This window comes from Hibiscus syriacus, unplaced genomic scaffold (assembly GCF_006381635.1).
Source record: "Hibiscus syriacus cultivar Baekdansim isolate YM2019G1 unplaced genomic scaffold, ASM638163v2 tig00111402_pilon, whole genome shotgun sequence".
In the NCBI taxonomy this organism is placed as follows: Eukaryota; Viridiplantae; Streptophyta; class Magnoliopsida; order Malvales; family Malvaceae; genus Hibiscus; species Hibiscus syriacus.
The window spans coordinates 2,359,140-2,380,149 of NW_024063082.1; the positions used below are offsets into that span (position 1 = coordinate 2,359,140).

At 35.3% G+C, this 21,010-nt stretch overlaps 2 protein-coding genes across 4 annotated transcripts; both read left to right on the forward strand.

The window, feature by feature from the left end:
• Positions 1-1,777: 1,777 nt before the first annotated feature.
• On the forward strand, positions 1,778-4,083 carry LOC120161623 (NADH dehydrogenase [ubiquinone] 1 alpha subcomplex subunit 2-like). Its single transcript, XM_039171841.1, has 3 exons — positions 1,778-1,957; positions 2,043-2,149; positions 3,741-4,083. The coding sequence occupies exons 1-3, from the start codon at positions 1,872-1,874 to the stop codon at positions 3,842-3,844; spliced, it is 297 nt and encodes a 98-aa protein (XP_039027772.1). The 5' UTR covers positions 1,778-1,871; the 3' UTR covers positions 3,845-4,083.
• Positions 4,084-5,880: 1,797 nt separating this feature from the next.
• Positions 5,881-20,985, forward strand: LOC120162344 (E3 SUMO-protein ligase SIZ1-like). 3 transcript variants are annotated; one of them, XM_039172506.1, is made up of 17 exons: positions 5,881-6,142; positions 6,309-6,346; positions 7,019-7,099; positions 7,588-7,630; positions 8,186-8,258; positions 8,563-8,725; positions 8,924-9,054; positions 9,826-9,894; positions 10,537-10,624; positions 10,714-10,789; positions 11,040-11,113; positions 16,879-16,986; positions 18,149-18,304; positions 19,101-19,205; positions 19,282-19,362; positions 19,438-20,632; positions 20,808-20,985. In XM_039172506.1, exons 2-17 carry the CDS (start codon positions 6,323-6,325, stop codon positions 20,945-20,947), a joined length of 2,607 nt encoding a protein of 868 aa, XP_039028437.1. In that variant the 5' UTR covers positions 5,881-6,142; positions 6,309-6,322; the 3' UTR covers positions 20,948-20,985. The 3 variants fall into 3 exon arrangements, with proteins under 3 accessions (XP_039028437.1, XP_039028438.1, XP_039028436.1); XM_039172507.1 differs by having other exon boundaries at positions 5,881-6,137; XM_039172505.1 differs by lacking the exon at positions 5,881-6,142 and having other exon boundaries at positions 6,178-6,346.
• The last annotated feature ends 25 nt before the right edge of the window (positions 20,986-21,010 follow it).

The following is a 21,010-nucleotide window of genomic DNA, read 5'->3' on the forward strand; positions in this document are numbered from 1 at the left end:
AAAAATCGGTTTGATTTTCGGTTAAAGGAGGAGAAGAGCTTTTTAAAAATCTATATTAGTCCCTTTATTTATTATATGGATATTTATTCATTTATTTTATATTCATGTTATTATTATATGTATATATATATATAATTATTTCATTTATTTTTTTACTATATTTTATTATATATATATATTTCTTTAATATTTTACTTATAAGTCTAATATTACTATATATATTGTAATTATCTTTATCTAGTCGTATATATTTTTATATTTTAATAGTTTATTTATATACCTATTATTAAATATATATTCTTAATTATTTTATTTGATTATTTCTTTATTTATGTAATATATCTTATAACTTTATATATTTATATTATTTTTATTATTTGTTTTTATTTATTCATTATTATTATATTATATTAAAAAGAAAAAACATTGTGTCTTTATCATTATTATTATTAAACATTATTATATACTACTAACCTAGAGGGTCCATTTTTTTGTTATTTCTTACTAAAGCCCCCCACTTTCGATGAATTGGGAGGGTAGCTTTTCTATTTTTAAGTATTGGTGTATATATAGCTTATTTATTTATTAATACTTTGATATATATATATATATTTATTTTTCCTTTTCAAATATTACTATATATAATTATTATTTTACTTTTTTTTCTTATCTACTTATTTATTTATTTTTTATTTTTCCTTGTATCTTATTTGTTTTCTTTATCTTGTTTATCTAACACATTTCTCGATTTTTTTAAAGGATATTTTCAAATCAATCAAGGGTAAGTAATTAGGATCGAAATTTTACCTTTTAATTTAACTTGTTATTTTTCTTAATTAAGACAACTGAAAATTACGTAGTATCGAAAGGGCGGTTTAAGGGTATTAATCATTCATTGACCGTAATCGACTCCCGAGCTCGACATATTTCTGGTAAGATGCAGATCAGGTAAGAAATGGAGTATCCGATCAACCCATTTATTTTTAAATAAATGATCGGTGGCGACTCCAATCCACATTTTTCTAAGTTGAAGCCCAATTCTAGAGCCCAACCGAAAGACGATTACGACAGAGTGTAAGCCGGCCTAGCCCACGTTCCAAGTTTTTTGTTCCTTGTATTATTTTCTTTCTTCTGCGTTAGATTGCTACTTTTTTTTTTTTTGCTTCAGTTCATGATGTTTTGCTTTGGGTATTCAGATGTAATGTTCAATGCTTTCTATTCTTTTATGTATTCATATTGTATATAAAATTCTAAAGGCATTAGGGATGATACTGTTATGGGTTGAATTAGATTTTTTGTCAATTTAAATTTGATTCAAATATTTTATTCTCACTTAATATTCAATTAAATCTGACTTTAGAAAAATTTCATTTGATTCAAAATTGACTTGAGATTTAGGGTGAAAACATACACTCAATCTGATTTAAATATAAAAAGTTCTCATTTTAATTTATAAAATAAGGCTGAAAATATATATATAAGAAGAAGGATATTACAGTAATTATCTTTAAAAATTTAAAGAAATTTTATATTATAAACTTAAATATTTTTCATCTTACATTAATCTGATCATGACTAATGAGATCCGAAATCATCGATTCATCGTCCTTCGCGAAATAAATCAAGTCAATTGATACAAATATTAGTTTTATTTTAATAAATATATTTTTATTTAATATTCAATTCATATTTTAATTAAACAATAGGATTTAACTCATTCAAATTCGTCGCTCTACAATTCCGAACACAGTCTTATTTATTCACATTCTGCTTTCCCCAGTCCTACTCTTTCAATCGCTCCACCACTTTTACAATTTACAAATGTCTTTGGAAACCCTAAAACGTTAAATTTACTCATCAAGGAAGGACGAATGGCGTTGAGAAGCCAATTATGTCGAAATCTCAAAGAACTACGGATTTTGTTTTGCCAAAAATCCCCTTCCAGTGCCCCCGCCAGGTTTATTTCCGATTCTCTTTCCTCAATCTGAACTTTTAAATTTCATATAATTAATTAATTTTCTTTTTTTCCCATTTTGTATTAGATCATTCGTGGAGAATAATTACAAGGATCTTAAGACTTTAAACCCTAAACTCCCGATCCTCATCCGTGAATGCAGTGGGATTGAGTCCCAAATGTGGGCTAGATATGGTAATTCCTCCCCCCTGAAATTTGCTTGTTTTAATTTTGGTTTAGAATTTAAGAGCGCTGTTGAGAAATAGTTAGCGGTCTTTAACGGTTCAAAATGGTGAACCTACTTAGATTTGTAATATGTTATAATGAAAGATCCCGTTGTTCACCCTAGCTGCATTTCTGGTGATGTTAATTGGTTCTGTCGTGTATCTACAATCCAATGCTGATCAGATTATTCTAAGAATCAGTAACTTAAGATGCTAACACATATTTTCTGTGTCAAAGGTAGTTTCCAACTTTCCATTCCAAATTTTGCTATAAATAAAAACCGAAAAATGAGAATCTTAAGGAATCTTGGATACGTAACTATGACATTAGATAAAATTTTAAGGGAGCACTTCCTAATGTAATAGCTCTTTGAATGGATAAAAGTTGTGCTTTTTAGTTGTTGTTGAAACACAATAAACCCTTTGGTGGGGATTTGGCAAATGTATGACAAATTTGAGATAAATTTGCCTTAGGGAGTTTTAGGTTGTAGTTGTGGTAGAATGATTTTGAGTTTAGTTCCGTGTAGACTATAGATTTGATCACAAACTTGTGCACGGAAATTGGGTCTGAGATTGTAGTAATTTCTTGGTAGCTTCTAGATCATGTGAGTTTTGGGTCGACTTGGCCGACCAATTATAGGGAAAAACAGATTAGGAAACGTGAAGCAATAAAGCTTGTGAATAGTAATACAAGAGATAAGATTTAGGAGTGAATTAAGAGAAGAAAGGACGGCAGTCTTGGATTTGATTGCATTTGCATATTTGGTTGTGAACATTACATGAAGATAGGTGTAGAAATTCAGGAAAAGCATTAGAGAAGGAAGAGGAGTGTTCTTTTGTTCAAAAAACTGTTGAGGAATTTTCCAATCAAGTTCCTCTACGTTTTATCTCCATGTAAATAAATTTCCTAGGTCAAATAAAGATATGTAGTTTGAGCATTTTTAGAGGCGAGTCATGTGCTGTGCGTTTACATAAGATAGAAACAAATATTCCATAAACCATATCAATAATTGTAACTCCATTGATATTGGGAATTGAAATGTATATTGTTCATTTTCACTTTCATCTCTGTAAATACCTTGGCAACATTAATGCTATGTTTGGTTGGAGTGTTTATTTTTTCTCATGTTTTAGTACACCGGTTACAATAAACTACCCTTACCAGGCAATTTTTAGCCACTCACGACGCGATGGTTTAATTTTAACAAAGTTAAGGGATATGTACTATTTATTTTGAATAGTTATTAGTTTTTACTCATCTTTCTAACTTCAAGTTTCGAGTTATACTAATTCTTCTTTATATTAGACAAACTATTTTAAAACTCATGTAATAATTTATGTAATAATTAAGCTTTTTCCTTATGTTATCACTTATGTATCAAACGTGACATAAGAAACTTACTGGTTTCACCTTTAGCTTTTGGTGTGTGCATGACACTTAAAGTATTCATAGTTTCAATTTCAACATGAGGTTCTTTCATTATGTTTGATAGGTTTTTCTTGTCAATTTCCGTGCTCGTTGTGGCATCAGATTTCACTGATCTTATTTGATTCCAATGTAGATATGGGTGTCGAGAGGGGCATTCGCTTGGAAGGTTTGAGCGAGCAACAGATTTTGAAGGCACTTGAAGACCTTATCAAGGCAGGGGCATCCACCAAGGCTTAATCATATTACTGCTATTTAATCCAAAGGTCTGAAAAAAAAACTCACGTCTTTCCAGGAACTGTTTCATTTTTATGGTTGTTGGGTTCCTTATATTTTCAGCCATCATAACTGATGTTGTAAGATGATGATTGTTGAAGGTTTCAGTATTTGTTGCCTTGCACTTTAAGGGTATCACCTTCTTGATTACTGTTATGTTGCTTTTTCTAGTTAACCAACATGTTAATTATCAACACTTTAATAAATCACCAATATTAAAAGAAGTTCAACATTCTTATCTCGATATAACATGATTATAAAACACACCGGTTGATGAACTCAGATTAATTCAGTACATCCCTTAGGTATGGAACATCATTATGTCTAGAGTCGAACCGTACAATGAAACATCAGATCACACTATCAATCGGCCATTTGGATCATTATCTCCTTTTGCCAGTGCCAACACCGCGTACTCAGAATGCATGAGGGCCGGATGGTAATGGTAGGCAACAAAATCCACGCCGTATTGTAACCCTGATTGTACCTTCCAATAATCAAACCAAAGATGGGAATAAGCAAGCCTTGTAAGTTGTAAGAGACGAGGGGACACCGGCTTTTTGGATTTCACGTACTCTCATGGCTCTTCATTAATCGTTATGAATCCATGTTCGCGGGTGACTTCGAGGCATTCGAGTGAAAAACACAAATGGAGAGCTTCCTCCGTATCCAAGTGGTACCATTGTTTTTCCTTTTGAACTGTAATTCTCGACCAACCGAAACACGAACGATTGAGAAGATAGGATACAATTGATTAAGTAACAAATAACTTTAATAGAAGTTAAAAGTCAACTTTAGGACCAATATTCAAGTCCTAAATATTTCCTTCTCTTCCTCATAAAGTTTGGTTTAAAATTTCAACACCTCCGGTGGAAAATCGGCGGCAAAATCAACGGCTGAACACGTCATCAAGTCCGTCTTCTATTTTTTCCACTATATAGAAGTGTTGATGTGGCAGAATCACATCGCAACAGTGGCTTGAGTCAACGTATGTACATACATACCTCAAAATTGCTCAAATATATTTGGTTTTTGTTACTAATACATTATATCGATTTGATCATAATTTTAATTATAAATAATTCGTACATTAAGATAATGACGCATATTATCATCTAATGAAGGTTAAAAAAGTATGAGATAGATTTAAAAGTATAGAAGATCAACACTTATTCGATATATCATGATGAGTATTTATTTTATAATTAACAAAGATATATTCAAGTTAAACTCTAGTTAACACAATATTTTATAAAAAAATATGGATTGACTTTAATTCATATTTTTTAATAAAATATACTTTAATCACATGTGTATAAATATGCTTATATATAGATATAATTTTTAAAAATATTATTTAGATTAAAAGATTAGTTTAATGATTATATATAATTATAAACATTAAATTTAGTAAGGAAATACAAAAATATTATATCAAATATAATATAATTTGACGTATATATATATATATTTTCAATGATATGTCAATTATTTGATTCTTCCGAACTTAATTTATATATATATTTTTTCAATCTTGTATGAATTAGAGTTTAACCTAAATATATTTTTCGTTAATCATAGAACATATATTTAACTTAACGCAGCGATTGAGTGTTATCTCTCTTAAAGTCTCAAGTTTGATTCTCTTCATATCAGTCCATATTTTCTTTAATTTTCACTAATAGGATGATGATGCGTGTTGTCATCTTTTTGAGTGATTTAATTTTAATTAAAATTATAATCATACTATTAAAAATGTGTAAATAATGATGATAAAATTCCTTATTATTTATCTAAAAAATCCTTATTATTTCAGTTAAAACGATCCACATCATCAAATCTGTTGGTGACTTACGCAAAATTAATAGTAAGTAATGTAATTGAAATTAAATTAAAATTTTAGCGATTTAATTGATAAAATTTCTAGTTTAATGATCAAAATAGAATGTTGTCCAATTTAATGACCTAAAGGTAGTTTAACCCATAAAAAACAAGGGCGTGCGTATCTTATAAAACGAACACGCAACTTCACCGTAACTTAACCCGGACGTGTTCCCCGTTCAAAAAACGGAATTTGATCATCGGCAATAAGTCCGGTCACTTTTGTAATTTTTCTGAGAGGAATTGGTTCCTTCTGGTTGGGCCTCTCTGGTCAAAAAACAAAAAAAAGTCGGCGACCTCCACTCTTCGAACCCTATTTCCCCACCTCCTCTTCGAGGCATCGCGATTTCCCCCCTTTATTTTACTCATATTTTTCGTAAGGTCCTTTAATTTGATTCTATCTTTTCTTCGAAGATTGGTCGTTTGATTAATTTAATATGATTTAATTTTAATTCTAGCGGTTTTCTCGGTTATTGTTGATTAGATCGAATGGTATTTTTTTTTTAGAGTTTTAGGTTTTTGATTACTGGTTTTTGCTTGGATACAGATTGTAACCTGAATATGGATTTGGTGGCTAGTTGCAAGGTATTTTCCTCTTTTTCTTTTTCATAAAATAATTTAGTGTGTAATTATGTTGGAGTTAACTAATGAATCTATATATATTTTTTGATATTTCGTGTGTAATTGTATAGGAGTTAACTAATGAATATTGTACGAGAACTGAGCTTTTTATATTTTATATTTTTTGTTCTTTATCAAATTCAATCAACTAGTTCTTTTTTGCAATGTAATTGTTGGATGCCAGTTAACCCATCATTGAAGGGGTATCCACTACTGAACTTAGTTTGATAGTGGAGATTTCCTCTTGTTCAGACGTATGCTAGACTTTAAGTGGCTTTATTTCTCAATTAGTTTTAAGTTTGTGAGTGAACTCATTATGGATGTTTTGTTTGTTCCAGTTATTTTAGACGGAGAATTTGTATTAGCTGTGGACAATGGCTTCTCGAACTTTATTTATACCGCCACTTAACTTTTGGCTTTTTTATACTTATCATTGTATTATTCTGTTAGTCGGAGTATAAGACCAAACTCAAAAGCCGAAAGTTAGTATACATATATATATATATATATGGTTTTCAGTTAGTTCCTAGTATGTTATGCTTGATGCTAATACATTGAACCATTTTTGTTTTTCCTGAAAAGAAATTGTTCATGGGGAGCTAATTTCTAATTTTCTATGTAATATTCCTATTGTAGGATAAGTTGGCATATTTTCGAATAAAAGAACTTAAGGATGTTCTCACTCAATTGGGGCTTTCAAAGCAGGGGAAGAAGCAGGTTAGTGGAATGTTTAGATTATAGACTGTATTTTAATTCTCTTGTTTGAAATGTCTCTGTGGAATCTTGTTCTTATTTCCCTCTGTTCATTGTTTGTGGTGTTTTCCCTCTCGTTTATTTTTTTAATTTCTCTGTATGTGGCTACTAATTATTGTAACTTTTAACGTTTTTCGATAAGATCACAGTATTTTTTACCGAAAAATGGGTAGGTGTTTTTTTTAATTTATCATTTTTAGTTCATGCATGTCCTTTTGAGTGTGCAGAGGTGAATCATGAATTTCACCCGTCCGTTTGTGAGGTCATTGGAATTGCAGTGTGTTGCACCTAAATTTGTTAAACTATTTACTGGTGGATTTAGCAACTCAAGAGCCTTAAAAATTTTGGGGGCTATGATTATTGTTTTTATGTCAATTATCTGCATTTTTATTATAATTTGCACCTTAATGGTGTAGGATTATGTTTGACCGTTCTGTAAATCTCACTTGTAGGACCTTGTTGAGAGGATATTAAGTGCTCTCTCTGATGAACAAGGTAAATATTCTTTCCATAGCCTTTCATTTTGCTTGAATGGGAAACTTGTAGCATCCACAGTCATTTATGGATTATATTATCTTTGAGTATTTCTTTCTGGTATTACTTTTGCCATCCTGTGATATAGGTTGTCAGAGTGCTAGATTTAGCCGTTGATATGCTTGTGTCTTTAACTCAATCACAGTCAATATTAATGTACATTGTTTTTGGCTTTAGTTCTCGGTAGGACGTTGTATCACTCGATTTTTTGTGTGTGTTTGTTTTGGGGGAGTCTGTGGGATGTGATCAAGGAAAGTAATTATGGAACTGGTTTTCTGCCTTGTTATGCTCTACTTTCTCAGTATCAATGAGATTGTAACATTTGACCTTTTGATCTGCTCATTTCATTATAATCTGTTGAATTTCCCATGGTTCTCTGTAAATTTTGTTTCCTTATGAGTGCAACATTTTGGGGAACGGTTGCAGTTGAGTATGATATTCAGTTGAATTTTCCTATTCCTAAAACCACTACTTTTAGCTTTTGTAATAATGTTTGGTATACTTTATGCTTTCCAGTTGCAAAGATGTGGGCAAAGAGGACTCCTGTGGGGAAGGAAGATGTCGCAAAACTCGTTGATGATATATATAGGTAAGTGTTTAAATTTATGATATATTTCTACTGAAGATTTAGATGGAAACTTTTATAATGGGATCTTTTCATGATTTTTTTGAATCATACAGGTTTGTGTTTACATTTATGATTCATATATATTGAAGATTTGGATGGAAGCATTTATAACAGACTTTGTTATTTTTCTTCCTTTCCTTTTGTGAACAAGGATTGACCTACTATTTAGATAAGACGATTCTGGCCAACTGGATCCAGTATATCTGATCATTATATGCTTTGATTTCTTTATTTTCTCTCACTAAAGTGTATGTCTTGTCCTCAGGAAGATGCAGGTTTCTGGTGCCACTGAATTGGCATCCAAGGAGCAGGGTGTGTCAGACAGCAGTGCTGTTAAAATTAAAGGAGAAGCGGATGACTCCTTCCAAACAGATATCAAAGTTCGTTGTCCTTGTGGAAGCTCATTGGAGACTGACAACATTATCAGGGTAATGATAATGAGCTTATTAATCTTCCTGCCACAATGGGCTTTTTATGTCAAGTGATTTGGATATGACAACAGTCTTTGGAATGTTCGGTGTCCAACTATCTAAGATAAATTCTCTGCCTTATCAAACTGGGATTTCTGTTTGCTTGATTCAAAATAATTACTTGCTTTTTTCTTTCTGTCATTGCTATATTGACAGTGCGAGGATCCAAGATGCCAAGTATGGCAACATTTTGGTTGTGTTATAATTCCAGAGAAGCCTATGGAAGGAAATCCGGCAGTTCCTGATTACTTTTATTGTGAGATTTGTCGACTGAGCCGAGCTGACCCGTATGTCTCTCCTCTGCCTGCGTGTCGGTTTGCGTGTGTGCACATCCAAAATGCGTGATTTCTTCAAAATTGATGGTCAAATTTTTACTGATTGCAGTTTGGTTATTGGCTGAAGTTCAGTGTCATGATATTGGAATATGTCAGTTGTTTCTTATATTTCACATCTAATTGAATGTGCTCTATCTTTATATGTTAAGTTGTTAACATAGGAGATGTTCACTTTAGTTTGGTTCGGTAAAGATAACTATTGGTTAAATCTCCTTGATAGTGGGAATATGCATTTTAAATATAAACTTTTGCGCCTTCCACAATCTAGGCAGAAGAAAGGGAAAAATGGTAAGTGAGAAAATGTAGGAACTAGTTTTTCTTAGTGTATGTAAAATCAGTGTTGTATGGGCATGCACCTAGTTCTGCCTGCGCATTTTGCCATAGTGCTGGACAAAAAAGTACCGCAGACAACTTGCAAAATACTGTTGTTTGTAGCTGTGATGCTATATTGATGATTTGATGTTCAAAAAGTTAATACTGAATAACCTTTGACACTGAAGAAACATGCTATTTCTTGAGCACTTAGTTCTTGCTGCACCATATATTTATTGTTCCATCTAGTATTTGAATATACACTTGTATCTATCAAGTATTCATCTGGATGCATCAAGATTATCCTTTTCCTAGGCATGCTATTAGTGAGTTATGAAATATTGTTCAATCTATTTGATCTTAATTTTATGTTACATTCTTTTAATTTATGATGTGGTTCTGCATATGCAGTTTTTGGCTTACCATTGCACATCCTTTATATCCAGTGAAGTTGGCTGTTACAAATGTCCCTACTGATGGGTGAGTGCACTATATGAGAAATGTTAATGCCCCCACCTCCAAACACATACACAACCACAGACAAAGTGAACTTTGAGGTTGTGTAGGTGTGAATATCATCATATTTATTCTTTCTCTGTAATTCTTTGTGACCTTGGTTTTTAAGGGCGCAAGGCGCACTGAGGCGCAAAAGGTCCCTGGAGCCTAGGCGCAAGGCACAGGCGTGCGCCTTTCGTATGCGGGGTGCACTGTTTGTAATATATAATATAGATCATATTTTGCACTCAAACTAACATGATAAATAATATTATAGTTCTTTAAATAATATTATAGTGAAGAGGGGCATATGATGGAGAGACTCAGAGTTAGTAAAGTTAGATGGGTGTTTTTTTAATATTAAAATATAATTATTTATTAAAAATATTAATATCTTAAAAAAAATATGAAAATCTGAAAAGCGCAAGCCCGGCGCCTAAAGCCCCTAGGCGTGCGCCTCCTTCTGTCTCCCGTAAATTGCCTCGCCTCAACCCAGGCGGGCGCTACCTTCATCGCCCGGCTGCGCCTCGCGCCTAGGCGCATCCGAGACGTGCCTTTTAAAATCCAGTTTGTGACTTTGCTAATATTACTTTGTTTGTGTAGTGATTCATATCCTACATTTTGCAGTACAAATCCAATGCAAAGTGTGGAGAAAACATTTCAAATCACTAGAGCAGATAAGAACTTGCTTACAAAACAAGAGTATGATGTCCAGGTTGGCTAGTATAGAAAAAGTGTACAGTTTGATATATAGTTTTTTCTGTTCCTTATCATGATATTTTTGTATTTCATCTTGTCAATTAGGCATGGTGCATGCTTCTAAATGACAAAGTCCCATTCAGGATGCAGTGGCCACAATATGCAAATTTGCAGGTTAATGGTATGATTATTAATGTTTTTCTTCTACCGCTTTGCTGTTTATAGCTCCTTTTGCAGTTTAATTGCTTTGCAACTGTTTATAGAGAAGAATACTTGGATCTAGCCAAAAGAAAAAAAGAAAAAAAAACAGAAAGAGGAATATTTGCATTGGATTTCCCCTAATTACAACCTTGTTCTCCATCTTGACATCAAAATAAATTTTATGCACTTTTTTATTTCAATTTTGATCGGTAACTGATTTTTTTAAACAGGTGTTCCTGTTCGTGCTATTAATAGACCTGGCTCCCAATTGTTGGGGGCTAATGGCCGTGATGATGGTCCAATTGTGAGTTTTCTTTTTCTTCTCCTCAATGTATACATAACCATATGTTCCTTAGATTTTACCTTTACATGTGAGTGCATGTGATTAGAATGGTTGAGGAAGCCGGCAGGCAGATGATTGCATGTGCATTATAGAACCTATTAATTCTTGTTGGAATTCCTAAAATTAAGGATAAATTACTTACCTTATTCCTAGGAGTTCCCTTGTATAGTAGGATATAATCTTAGGGGTTGTTTGTTTGGCTCTGAATGGAACCATTTAACGCTGAATGCTGAACCGTTCAGCATTCAGCGTGTTTGTTTCTCACCTCTGAATGAAGACTGTGCTGAATGATTCAGCAAAACAGTGCTGAATGATTCAGCATCAAAGTACATTTTGAATGATTCAGAGCCATTATCAAACAACATGTCACATTCAGAGCCTCTAAATCATTCAACGCTTAATCATCCTGAAGTAAACAAACAACCCCTTAGTCTCTAATTCTTAGGGAGTTACTGATTTTTAGGGATTGTTTCCTTATTTAAACTAGACTACTCTATTAAAGGCTATAAACTATTTAATAAACAATAACAATATTCTTTCTAAGCTTGTTCATGGCATTAGAGCTATAGGAATCATTCGATCCTGCTCCTTTCGTCTGTATCTTCTTGTCCCTCTCGTTAATCTTTCCTACCTCTCCGGTTGAATCCATTTTCCATGGGTGACAATGAAACACTATCCGAAACTGAAACCTCACAAATGACTCAGACTTTTAACTAAGGAACCTCTCAAGGGGACCTAAATTCCTCCCTCATAAACACCAATCATCGTCTAAATGGAAAAAATTTCCTGCAATGGCCCCAATCGGTCATTATGGTAATTTGTGGCCGTGGCAAATTAGGTTACATCAATGGAGAAATTTCTCGACCAGCCCAAACAGATCCGACTTACGCGACTTGGGAACTCAATAACTCATTGTAATGGCTTGGCTAATTAACTCAATGGAAGGCCATATAAGTTGCACCTATTTCTTCTTCAAAACTGCAAAAGACATGTGGGATACAATCAAAGAAAACTACTTGGATCTGGGAAACGCCTCTCAAGTATTCGAGATAAAGCTGAAGTTAAAGGATATTTGACGAGGAGCACTCAAAGTAACTCACGACTACAACAATCTGAAAATTTTATGGCAGGAGCTGGATATGTACTACGAGGTAGACTGGGGTGAAGGCGTGGAACACACTAAGTACGACTCATCTCAATAAAGAACACCTTTATGAGTTCCCAATAGAACTGAATCGTGAGTTAGATGAGGTTCGTGGACGAATTCTGGCAAACTACTCTACCAACAATCGGGGAAGCATTTGCAGAAGTTAGAAGAGAAGAAAAACGACGACTTTGTCATGATGAGAGACCCAAAAGAACTTAAACCTATGACAACAATTGGTTACCGTCCTCCTGAAAATTCTGCCCGTATCTCTAGAAGTCATCAACCATAAAAATCTTGTGTTGGAAATGATTCTGGATCAAACAGACCATGGTGCAACCACTGCAATCGTGCTGGTCATACAAAGGAAAAGTGCTTCAAACTCCATGGCTATCTTGGAAAAAACCAGAAGGAGAATAAGACTTCAATGTTGTCCACTAATACCTCCATTGTTGCAGATGATGCTCTCAACGTTCGCCCCAACTTGAGACACTCCATAAGTTTCTTGGTACTTCTATGGCTAGTGGTTCTCTAGCCACCCGAGGTACTGCCCTCAACATCGTCTTTGAACCAAACAAATCCTCTTGGATACTCGATTCGGGTGCTTCTGATCACATGACAGGTAGCCTCACTTTGTTTCACACTTATACTCCTTGTCATGACCAATCCCGAATCTTCATAGTTGATGGATCCTACTCACTGGTGGCTGGAATTGGAAAAAGTAAAATTAACAGAAAAATTCTCCCTTGATAAAGTCCTACATGTCCCAAAATTATCCTGTAATTTACTTTCAATCAGTAAACTTACCAAGGATGAAAATGTTCTTGCTGGATTTTCTGCAATTGGTTGTGGTACAGGAACATAAATCGAGGAGGAGGATTGGTACTGCTAAAGTTGATGATGGACTCTATGTTTGGAATAAAGACGGTACACAAGAAGGATTGGCTCTATCTACTTCAAAAGGGGATACAATTATGTTATGGCACCGTAGACTAGGACATCCAAACTTCTTATATTTGAAGAAACATCTTCCATTGTTATTTCGTAATAAAAGTGTGAGCTCTTTGAAATGTGAAATTTGCCAATTATCCAAACACACCTATGTACCATACCCATTAAAGCCTTATGTTCGGTCTCAACCTTTCTCGTTAATACACAGTGATCTATGGGGAGCCAGTCGTGTAAAGAATGTTATGGGGGCTAGATGGTTTATAACTTTCATTGATGACCACACTAGGGTTTGTTGGGTATACCTCCTCAAAAAAAATCTGAAACACCCAAAATCTTCCAAAACTTTCACTCAATGGTTCGAACCCAATTTAATTTTACCATACATACTCTTTGAATTGACAATGGTAGAGAATATTTCAACTCTGTCTTAAGCCTTTACCTTTCTGACCAAGGCATCATACATCAACAAAACGGGATATCTGAAAGAAAAAACGGACATCTCCTTGCTATGGCTCGAGCCCTAATGTTCACCATGGGTGTCCCAAAATACTTGTGGGGAGAGGTTGTTCTCACATCTTGCTATCTCATAAACCGTCTATCATCAAAGGTATTAAATTTTCAAACACCTCTACGTTCACTTCAAAAGACCTTTCCCTTATTTCGTGTTCCCAACCTACCAACAAAAATATTCGGTTGCAAAGCTTTTGTCCACAATCATCAACCCAATCAATCCAAACTTGATCCTCATGCCCACACGTGTCTTCATTGGCTGTTCTCCCACATAAAAGGGCTATAAGTGTTACTCACCAACCTTACACCGAATGTTTGTATCGAGATGTCACCTTTTTTGAGAATGAACCATACTTCAACATCTCATCTTCAGGGTAGACTCTCAATGAAGATGAGACCCTTAATACCCTTCTCATTATACCTTATGATCCTACCTCTACAATCACACCACCGAAGAACAACAGCCTGATCCAGGAAGGCAGCAAGAACAGGCCCCAGAACTTCGGGTATACTCTCGACGACCTTATTCTCCTGAAATTGAAACAACAATGCCAATTTCATCCTCAATTGAGGATTGTTCTAAAACATAAGTCTCACCTCAATCATCGTCCATCTATCTTCCAATTGCAATTCGAAAGGGAACAAGGAGCTGCACTCAACACCCTATGGAAACTTATCTAAGTCTTATAAAGCCTTTGCGTCTAATGTTGATACTGTAGAAGTTCCAAAAAACAATAGAAGAAGCTCTTAAATCAACTGAGTGGAGGCAAACTGTGATGGAAGAAATAAAGGTTCTCAAAGACGATGAAACGCGGGAAGTCTCAGATTTACCAAGTGGTAAGAAGACCGTAGGATGCAAGTGGATCTTCACTACAAAATTTAAACCCGATGGCAGTGTCGATCGATACAAGGCTCGACTTGTGGCTAAGGGCTTTACTCAAACCTATGGCCTTGACTTCGACGAGATGTTTGCACCAGTTGCCAAGCTAAACACCATTTGAGTTCTCCTATCCCTTGCTATCAACTTGGATTGGCCCTTGACCCAATTGGACGTTAAAAAACGCTTTCCTCAATGGAGAATTAAATGAGGAAGTGTACATGGACTTCCCACCCGAATTTGAAGAGAGCAAGGGCAAAGTGTGTAAGTCCTTATATGGACTAAAGCAATCTCCAAGGGTGTGGTTCAACCAATTTGCCAAAACTATGACTAGTAGAAGCTATATTCAAGGATAGGCTAACCACACCATGTTTTACAAACACTCAAAAAGTGGAAAATGTTGCATTCTCATTGTCTATGTGGACAATATAATATTAACAGGGGATGATTCATGCGAAATTAAAAGGCTAAAAGAGTTTCTTAGTGCTGAATTCGAACTCAAGGACTTGGGGAATCTTAGATATTTTCTTGGAATGGAGGTAGCAAGGTCTAAGGTAGGTATTTCCATCTCCCAAAGAAAGTATGTTCTCAATATGCTTTCTGAAGTTGGTTTGTTGGGCTGCAAACCTGCTGAAACTCCTATGGAATTCATCTTAAATTGGGAACTGATCAGGATGGAGAAGATATCGATGGGGGGATATATCAACGACTAGTAGGGAGACTTATCCACCTATCTCACACTCGTCCAGACATAGCTTTCAGTGTGAGTGTTGTCAGCCAGTACATGCATGCTCCAAGGGAAAAACATCTGGAAGCTGCGTACAGGATATTAAGGTATCTTAAAGGGACACCGGGTAAAGGCCTGCACTTCAAGAAAATTGCCAACCGAAGTGTAGCAGTATACACTGATGCGGACTGGGCAGGTGATGTTAACGAAAGACGTTCTACAAGAGGTTACTATAGTTACGTTTGGGGTAATCTCGTAACATGGAGAAGTAAAAAACAATACGTTGTAGCACGCAGTAGTGCAGAGGTAGAATATCGAGCACTATCCCATGGTATATGCGAAGGAATCTAGATACGACTACTGGGAGAACTAAAAGTGTCCTATACCAGACCTATAAAAATGCATTGTGACAACCAGACAACTGTCAGCATAGCATATAATCCTATTCACCACGATCGCACCAAACATGTGGAAATTGGGATACTTTCAAGAACATTGTTGATAAGTGGGGTTTATTACTAGCCATCGACGAAAGTTGTCAGTCTCCATCATCATTTGCTTGGGCAAAAATTCAAGTCCTCACAAAGACTTATGCGAGAATTGATACGATGGTGGAATTGAAGGTTGGTGACAACTTCTTCAAGGTCATGGTGCATGAGATAGAGCATTCATTCAAACCAAACTCTTGGGCTCCTGAAGAAGACGAGTCTCATTAGATCTTGTCTCTTCAATTGTGGTTTTGTTTTAATCTATATGGTTGTAGGTGTTGTTTTTAATTTGTATTATGTTCTGTTGCATTGTTTTAATCCTACTGCTAGTGGTGTAATTAGAAGTAGGTGATTAGATTGTGGCTTTGGATGAGGTTATATAGGGTTAAGGTGTTTGTTGTAATGGTGTACATCTCCATGAGAGGATATTCCGTGGTGTCTTTTGTATCGGGTATTATTATCAATAAAATTTGAGGCACTATTTTCTTCCTTCCAATGTTCGTTAACATACTTTTAGTATGTGAACGAATACGAAGGGAGTTTTTATGAGACCTTCAACTTCTATAAAAAAATGTGGAAATTGATCGCCACTTCATCAAAGAAAAAATTAACTCGGGAAAGGTTTGTGTTACCTACCTACCTACGAGACAACAAGTTGCAGACTTGTTGACCAAAAGCTTGAGTAGAAACATGTTTGATGAAATTATTGGCAAGCTGGGTTTGATAAATATCTACACACCAGCTTGAGGGGGGAGTGTTGAAATTCCTAAAATTAAAGATAAATTACTTACCTTATTCCTAGGAGTTCCCTTGTACAGTAGGATCTAATCTTAGTCTCTAATTCTTAGGGAGTTATTGATTTTTAGGGATTGTTTCCTTATTTATACTTAGACTACTCTATAAAAGCTGTAAACCATTTAGTAAGCAATAACAATCTTCTTTCTAAGCTTGTTCAATTCTCGTTGGCTATGCAAGAAACATCCATGGGCAGAACTCTCATCTCTTGTTTGTTGTGTATTCTATGATCAGATAACTCCATGTACTAAAGATGGGATTAATAAGATAACTTTGGCTGGATGCGATGCTCGTGTATTCTGTTTTGGAGTTAGAATCATTAAACGACGATCTGTTCAACAGGTATTTAAAAAATTCAAATCTGGATTGTTCATTCTTTGGAACTACAAGATTGATCTCTGATGGATATTTGTAGTAAAAATTTATATATCCTCCTTTTTCGAAACAAAGAGCTTTGCATATAATGTTTTTATCAATGCTTGCTAGTTCTTTGTAGCGCTGTAAACGAGCCGAGCCGAACACGAGTATTGCTAAGCTCAACTCGACTTGAAAACTCATAAATGGAGCTCGACTCGACTCGATTACTCATGATCCTAAAATTTTTAAGCTCGACTCGAACTCGAAACCATGAATTGAAGCTCGAAAAAGCTCATAAAAGCTCGAAATAAAAAAATCTTAAATTTAACCCGATTAAAACTCAAACTGGAACTCGAACCTGAATCTTAAATATATTATTTTTTCGAGTAGCTCACGAGCTTTTCAAGTTGAGTATGAAGTAGCTCGTTTCGGCTCTCGAGCTCGAGTCCATTCGAGTCGAGTACTTATTGAGTTTTGATCGAGTCGATATCGAGTAGCTCGCGATTTGGCTCGTCTCGTTTACAGCCCTAGTTCTTTGATTGATTTTGGCAGTGTTGATTAGTTTATTAATAAGGCAAAATAGAATGTAAATATATTTAGTGCCGTCATAATTGACCATGTTATCTTCGTACTACTGCATTCAATATATATCTCATGCTTCTGACCCAAATCACTATAAATTAGATATTTGATCACCTAATAGTTATTTTCCTTGCATTTTGGGTGAGGTGCCTGTGTCAGCATTACATTGAAATGGATATGAGATCCAAGTAAAATGAGACTGAGATTAAATCAGTGACCTGAACAAAGCATTTTTCCCGTTTTTCCTCCCTTTGGCTTCTTCAATTATTTTAAAAATCTTGATACTATATAACAGACAATAACACTTTACTATCAATTGTGGAAACTGAGAAAAAGATGAACAGTGCTTTATCTTGGCTGTAGTCTTAAAGATTAAGGAAGATGCTGGAGCTGGCACAGATTGAGAGGTTATAGTAGATAATTTATCTAGAAATAAAGAAGAGATAAGGGGGAAACATAAAAGATCAAATTTTGGGCTTTCATATTTTATTGTTTGGTTCTAAACTGTGAACCTCTACATGGGAATGCAACTGAAATTTGCTCTCTTATTTTATCACTGGCCTAGATACTCAACATGATTCCCAAGGAGAATGATGGTGAACATCTGGAAGACGCTCTTTCTCGTGTTCGTCGTTGTGTTGGTGGTGGAACTGCAACAGACAATGGTGATAGCGACCTAGAAGTTGTTGCAGATTTTTTTGGAGTCAACCTACGGTGCCCTGTGAGTTGCATTGTTTTATAGGATGCTAGCAATTTTGCCTGTATTTTTGCAGATTTGCACGATTTATGCTAGAGATATTACATGTAAACTGAGTGGGCATCATTTTTCAAGTATTAATTAATTTATCTTGTGAAGTATGTCTAGGATGGATGGTTATTGTGGCTTGCAAAATTGCTGGTTCCAGTTCTTGATGTATCACTTCTCAGCATAGTTGCTATAGAATGTCAAATAGCTGAGGCTTCTTGCTTTGTTGTGTGTGTATTTGGGTTTGTAGTTTTAATGTTGGTTGAGGCTATCATGCATGGTCACTAAGATGTACTTATTTATAAAAAAGTACTGCATGCTATATCGATGAGCTTATGCATTGTCATTAATGAGTGAAAGCTGGAATGGAGGTTAAATTGTGATACCTCTGGTTTAACCTGTTGAACTTATTGTTAAATTAAAAAAAATTATCATTGAATGTATGATTTTGTTATTAAATAAATATAAAGTATAAGTTATTAGTTGACAAAATTTTGTATTTGGCTTAATATATGATGAGTTATAAATCTCTTACAAAAAACAGTAGTAGTAATAATAGTAAAATTCACAAAAAATAGTTTTTTTTACTGGTTTTACGTTTTTTTTTCTTTTTTACTGGTCCACTTCATTCCAAGGAGTGATGATTCTCCCACCTATCCTCCCCTACAATTGTTCAGTGCCAATGGATTTGAATGGACTACTTTACTGTGTTCTCCTTTTGCAGTTGCTCTAGTTATTTGAGATATTCATTTTTTGTGCTTTTCTGTGACAGATGAGTGGCTCCAGAATGAAGCTGGCTGGAAGGTTTAAGCCCTGTGTTCACATGGGTTGTTTTGATCTTGAAGTTTTTGTGGAGCTTAACCAACGTTCTAGGAAGGCAAGGAACAATATTAACATGTTTGTTATCATTTGTAATTCTTTCAGGCTTTTGACAAGCATTTGTATGATTGCAGTGGCAGTGCCCAATTTGCCTGAAGAACTATTCATTGGAGAATGTTATAATCGACCCTTATTTTAATCGCATCACATCCAAGGTGTGTACCCTCCTGTTCTATAGTTATCTTCATGATGTCAATGTGTGGGATAATGATGATCAAACTGTCGTACAGATGAGAAATTGTGGAGAAGATATTACAGAGATTGAGGTCAAGCCTGATGGTTCTTGGCGTGCAAAGGCTAAAAGTGAAAATGAGAGTAGGGAACTTGGTGATCTTGCACAGTGGCACTCTCCTGATGGTACCCTATGTGAATCTGGCTGTGTGGAGGATAAGTCGAAAGCTGAAACTTTGAAGCAGATCAAACTTGAAGGTAGTTCAGAAGGGCATGCAGATTTGAAACTCGGAATCCGGAATCACAATGGGTACTGGCATGTTAACAATCCTGAAGACATAAACACCCCTTCTGCTAGTAGATTACATGAAAGGCCTGAACATCATGACCAGAAACTTATCCCAATGAGTAGCAGTGCTACTGAAAGTGGTAAGGATGGTGAGGATCCCAGTGTAAATCAGGATGCTGGTGGAACTTATGACTTTACAAGCAATGGAATTGAACTTGATTCTGTGCCTCTGAACATTGATTCAGGATATGAATTTTCTAATCGGAACCAATCTGCACCAGCAGTAAATGCAGATGTTATTGTTCTTAGTGATTCAGATGAAGAAAATGAAATATTGATATCTCCTACAAACGCCTATAAGGATTATCAAAATGACGCTGGTGGACTTAGTTTTCCAGTGGCACCTCCTGAAATTTCTCAACCATATTCAGAAGATCCATCTCTTGGGCCTGCTGGTAATTTGGGTCTTTTTACTCCCAATGATGAATTTGACATGCATCTTTGGTCATTACCTCCGGGAAATCAAGATGGCTCAGGGTTTCAACTATTTAGTACAGATACGGATGTCTCAGATGCCTTAATTGATCTGCATCGTAATTCGCTCAATTGCCCTTTGACACTGAACGGTTATACATTGGCTCCCGAGACAACAATGGGATCTCCACCCCTAGTCCCTGGTTCTTCCATTGGCCAGGCTGATACAAATATACATGATGGCTTGGTGGACAATGCCTTCTTTGGTGGAGAAGATCCCTCGCTTCAGATATTTCTTCCAACCTGTCCTTCAGGTGCATCAGCACCGTCTGATTTGAGAGATGAAGCTGATGTATCGAATGGCATCCGTACTGACGACTGGATCTCACTTAGGCTTGGAGGTGGTGCAACTGGCGGCCATGGGGACACAACAACTAATGGATTGAATTCAAGGCAGCAGATACCTTCCAAAGAGTGTTCTACAGACACCGGTTAGTTTCCTTGCTGTTTTCGGAAAAAAAAATATTGTAAGCTTTTGTTTAAATTTTTCATGTCACTGCCAACAAAATAGATTATATAACACTCGTAGATGACATTAGCACACCTTAGTATTTCCTACCTCTACTCGTTCTTTTCTTATCAAGTTTCAAGCATTTTCTTCTGCAGGTTCTCTGTTGCTTGGTATGAACGACAATAGACATGGGAAGTCAAGTAGGCAAATAACAGAGAGCCCTTTCTTATTTCCTCGGCAAAAAAGGTCGGTTCGACCGAGATTATATCTTTCTATAGGCTCAGACACCGAGTAATTGCATTTGCTTAAATTTATGGATAAATTTGGTGATCACCCGTGGCCATTTCAGTTAAAGCAT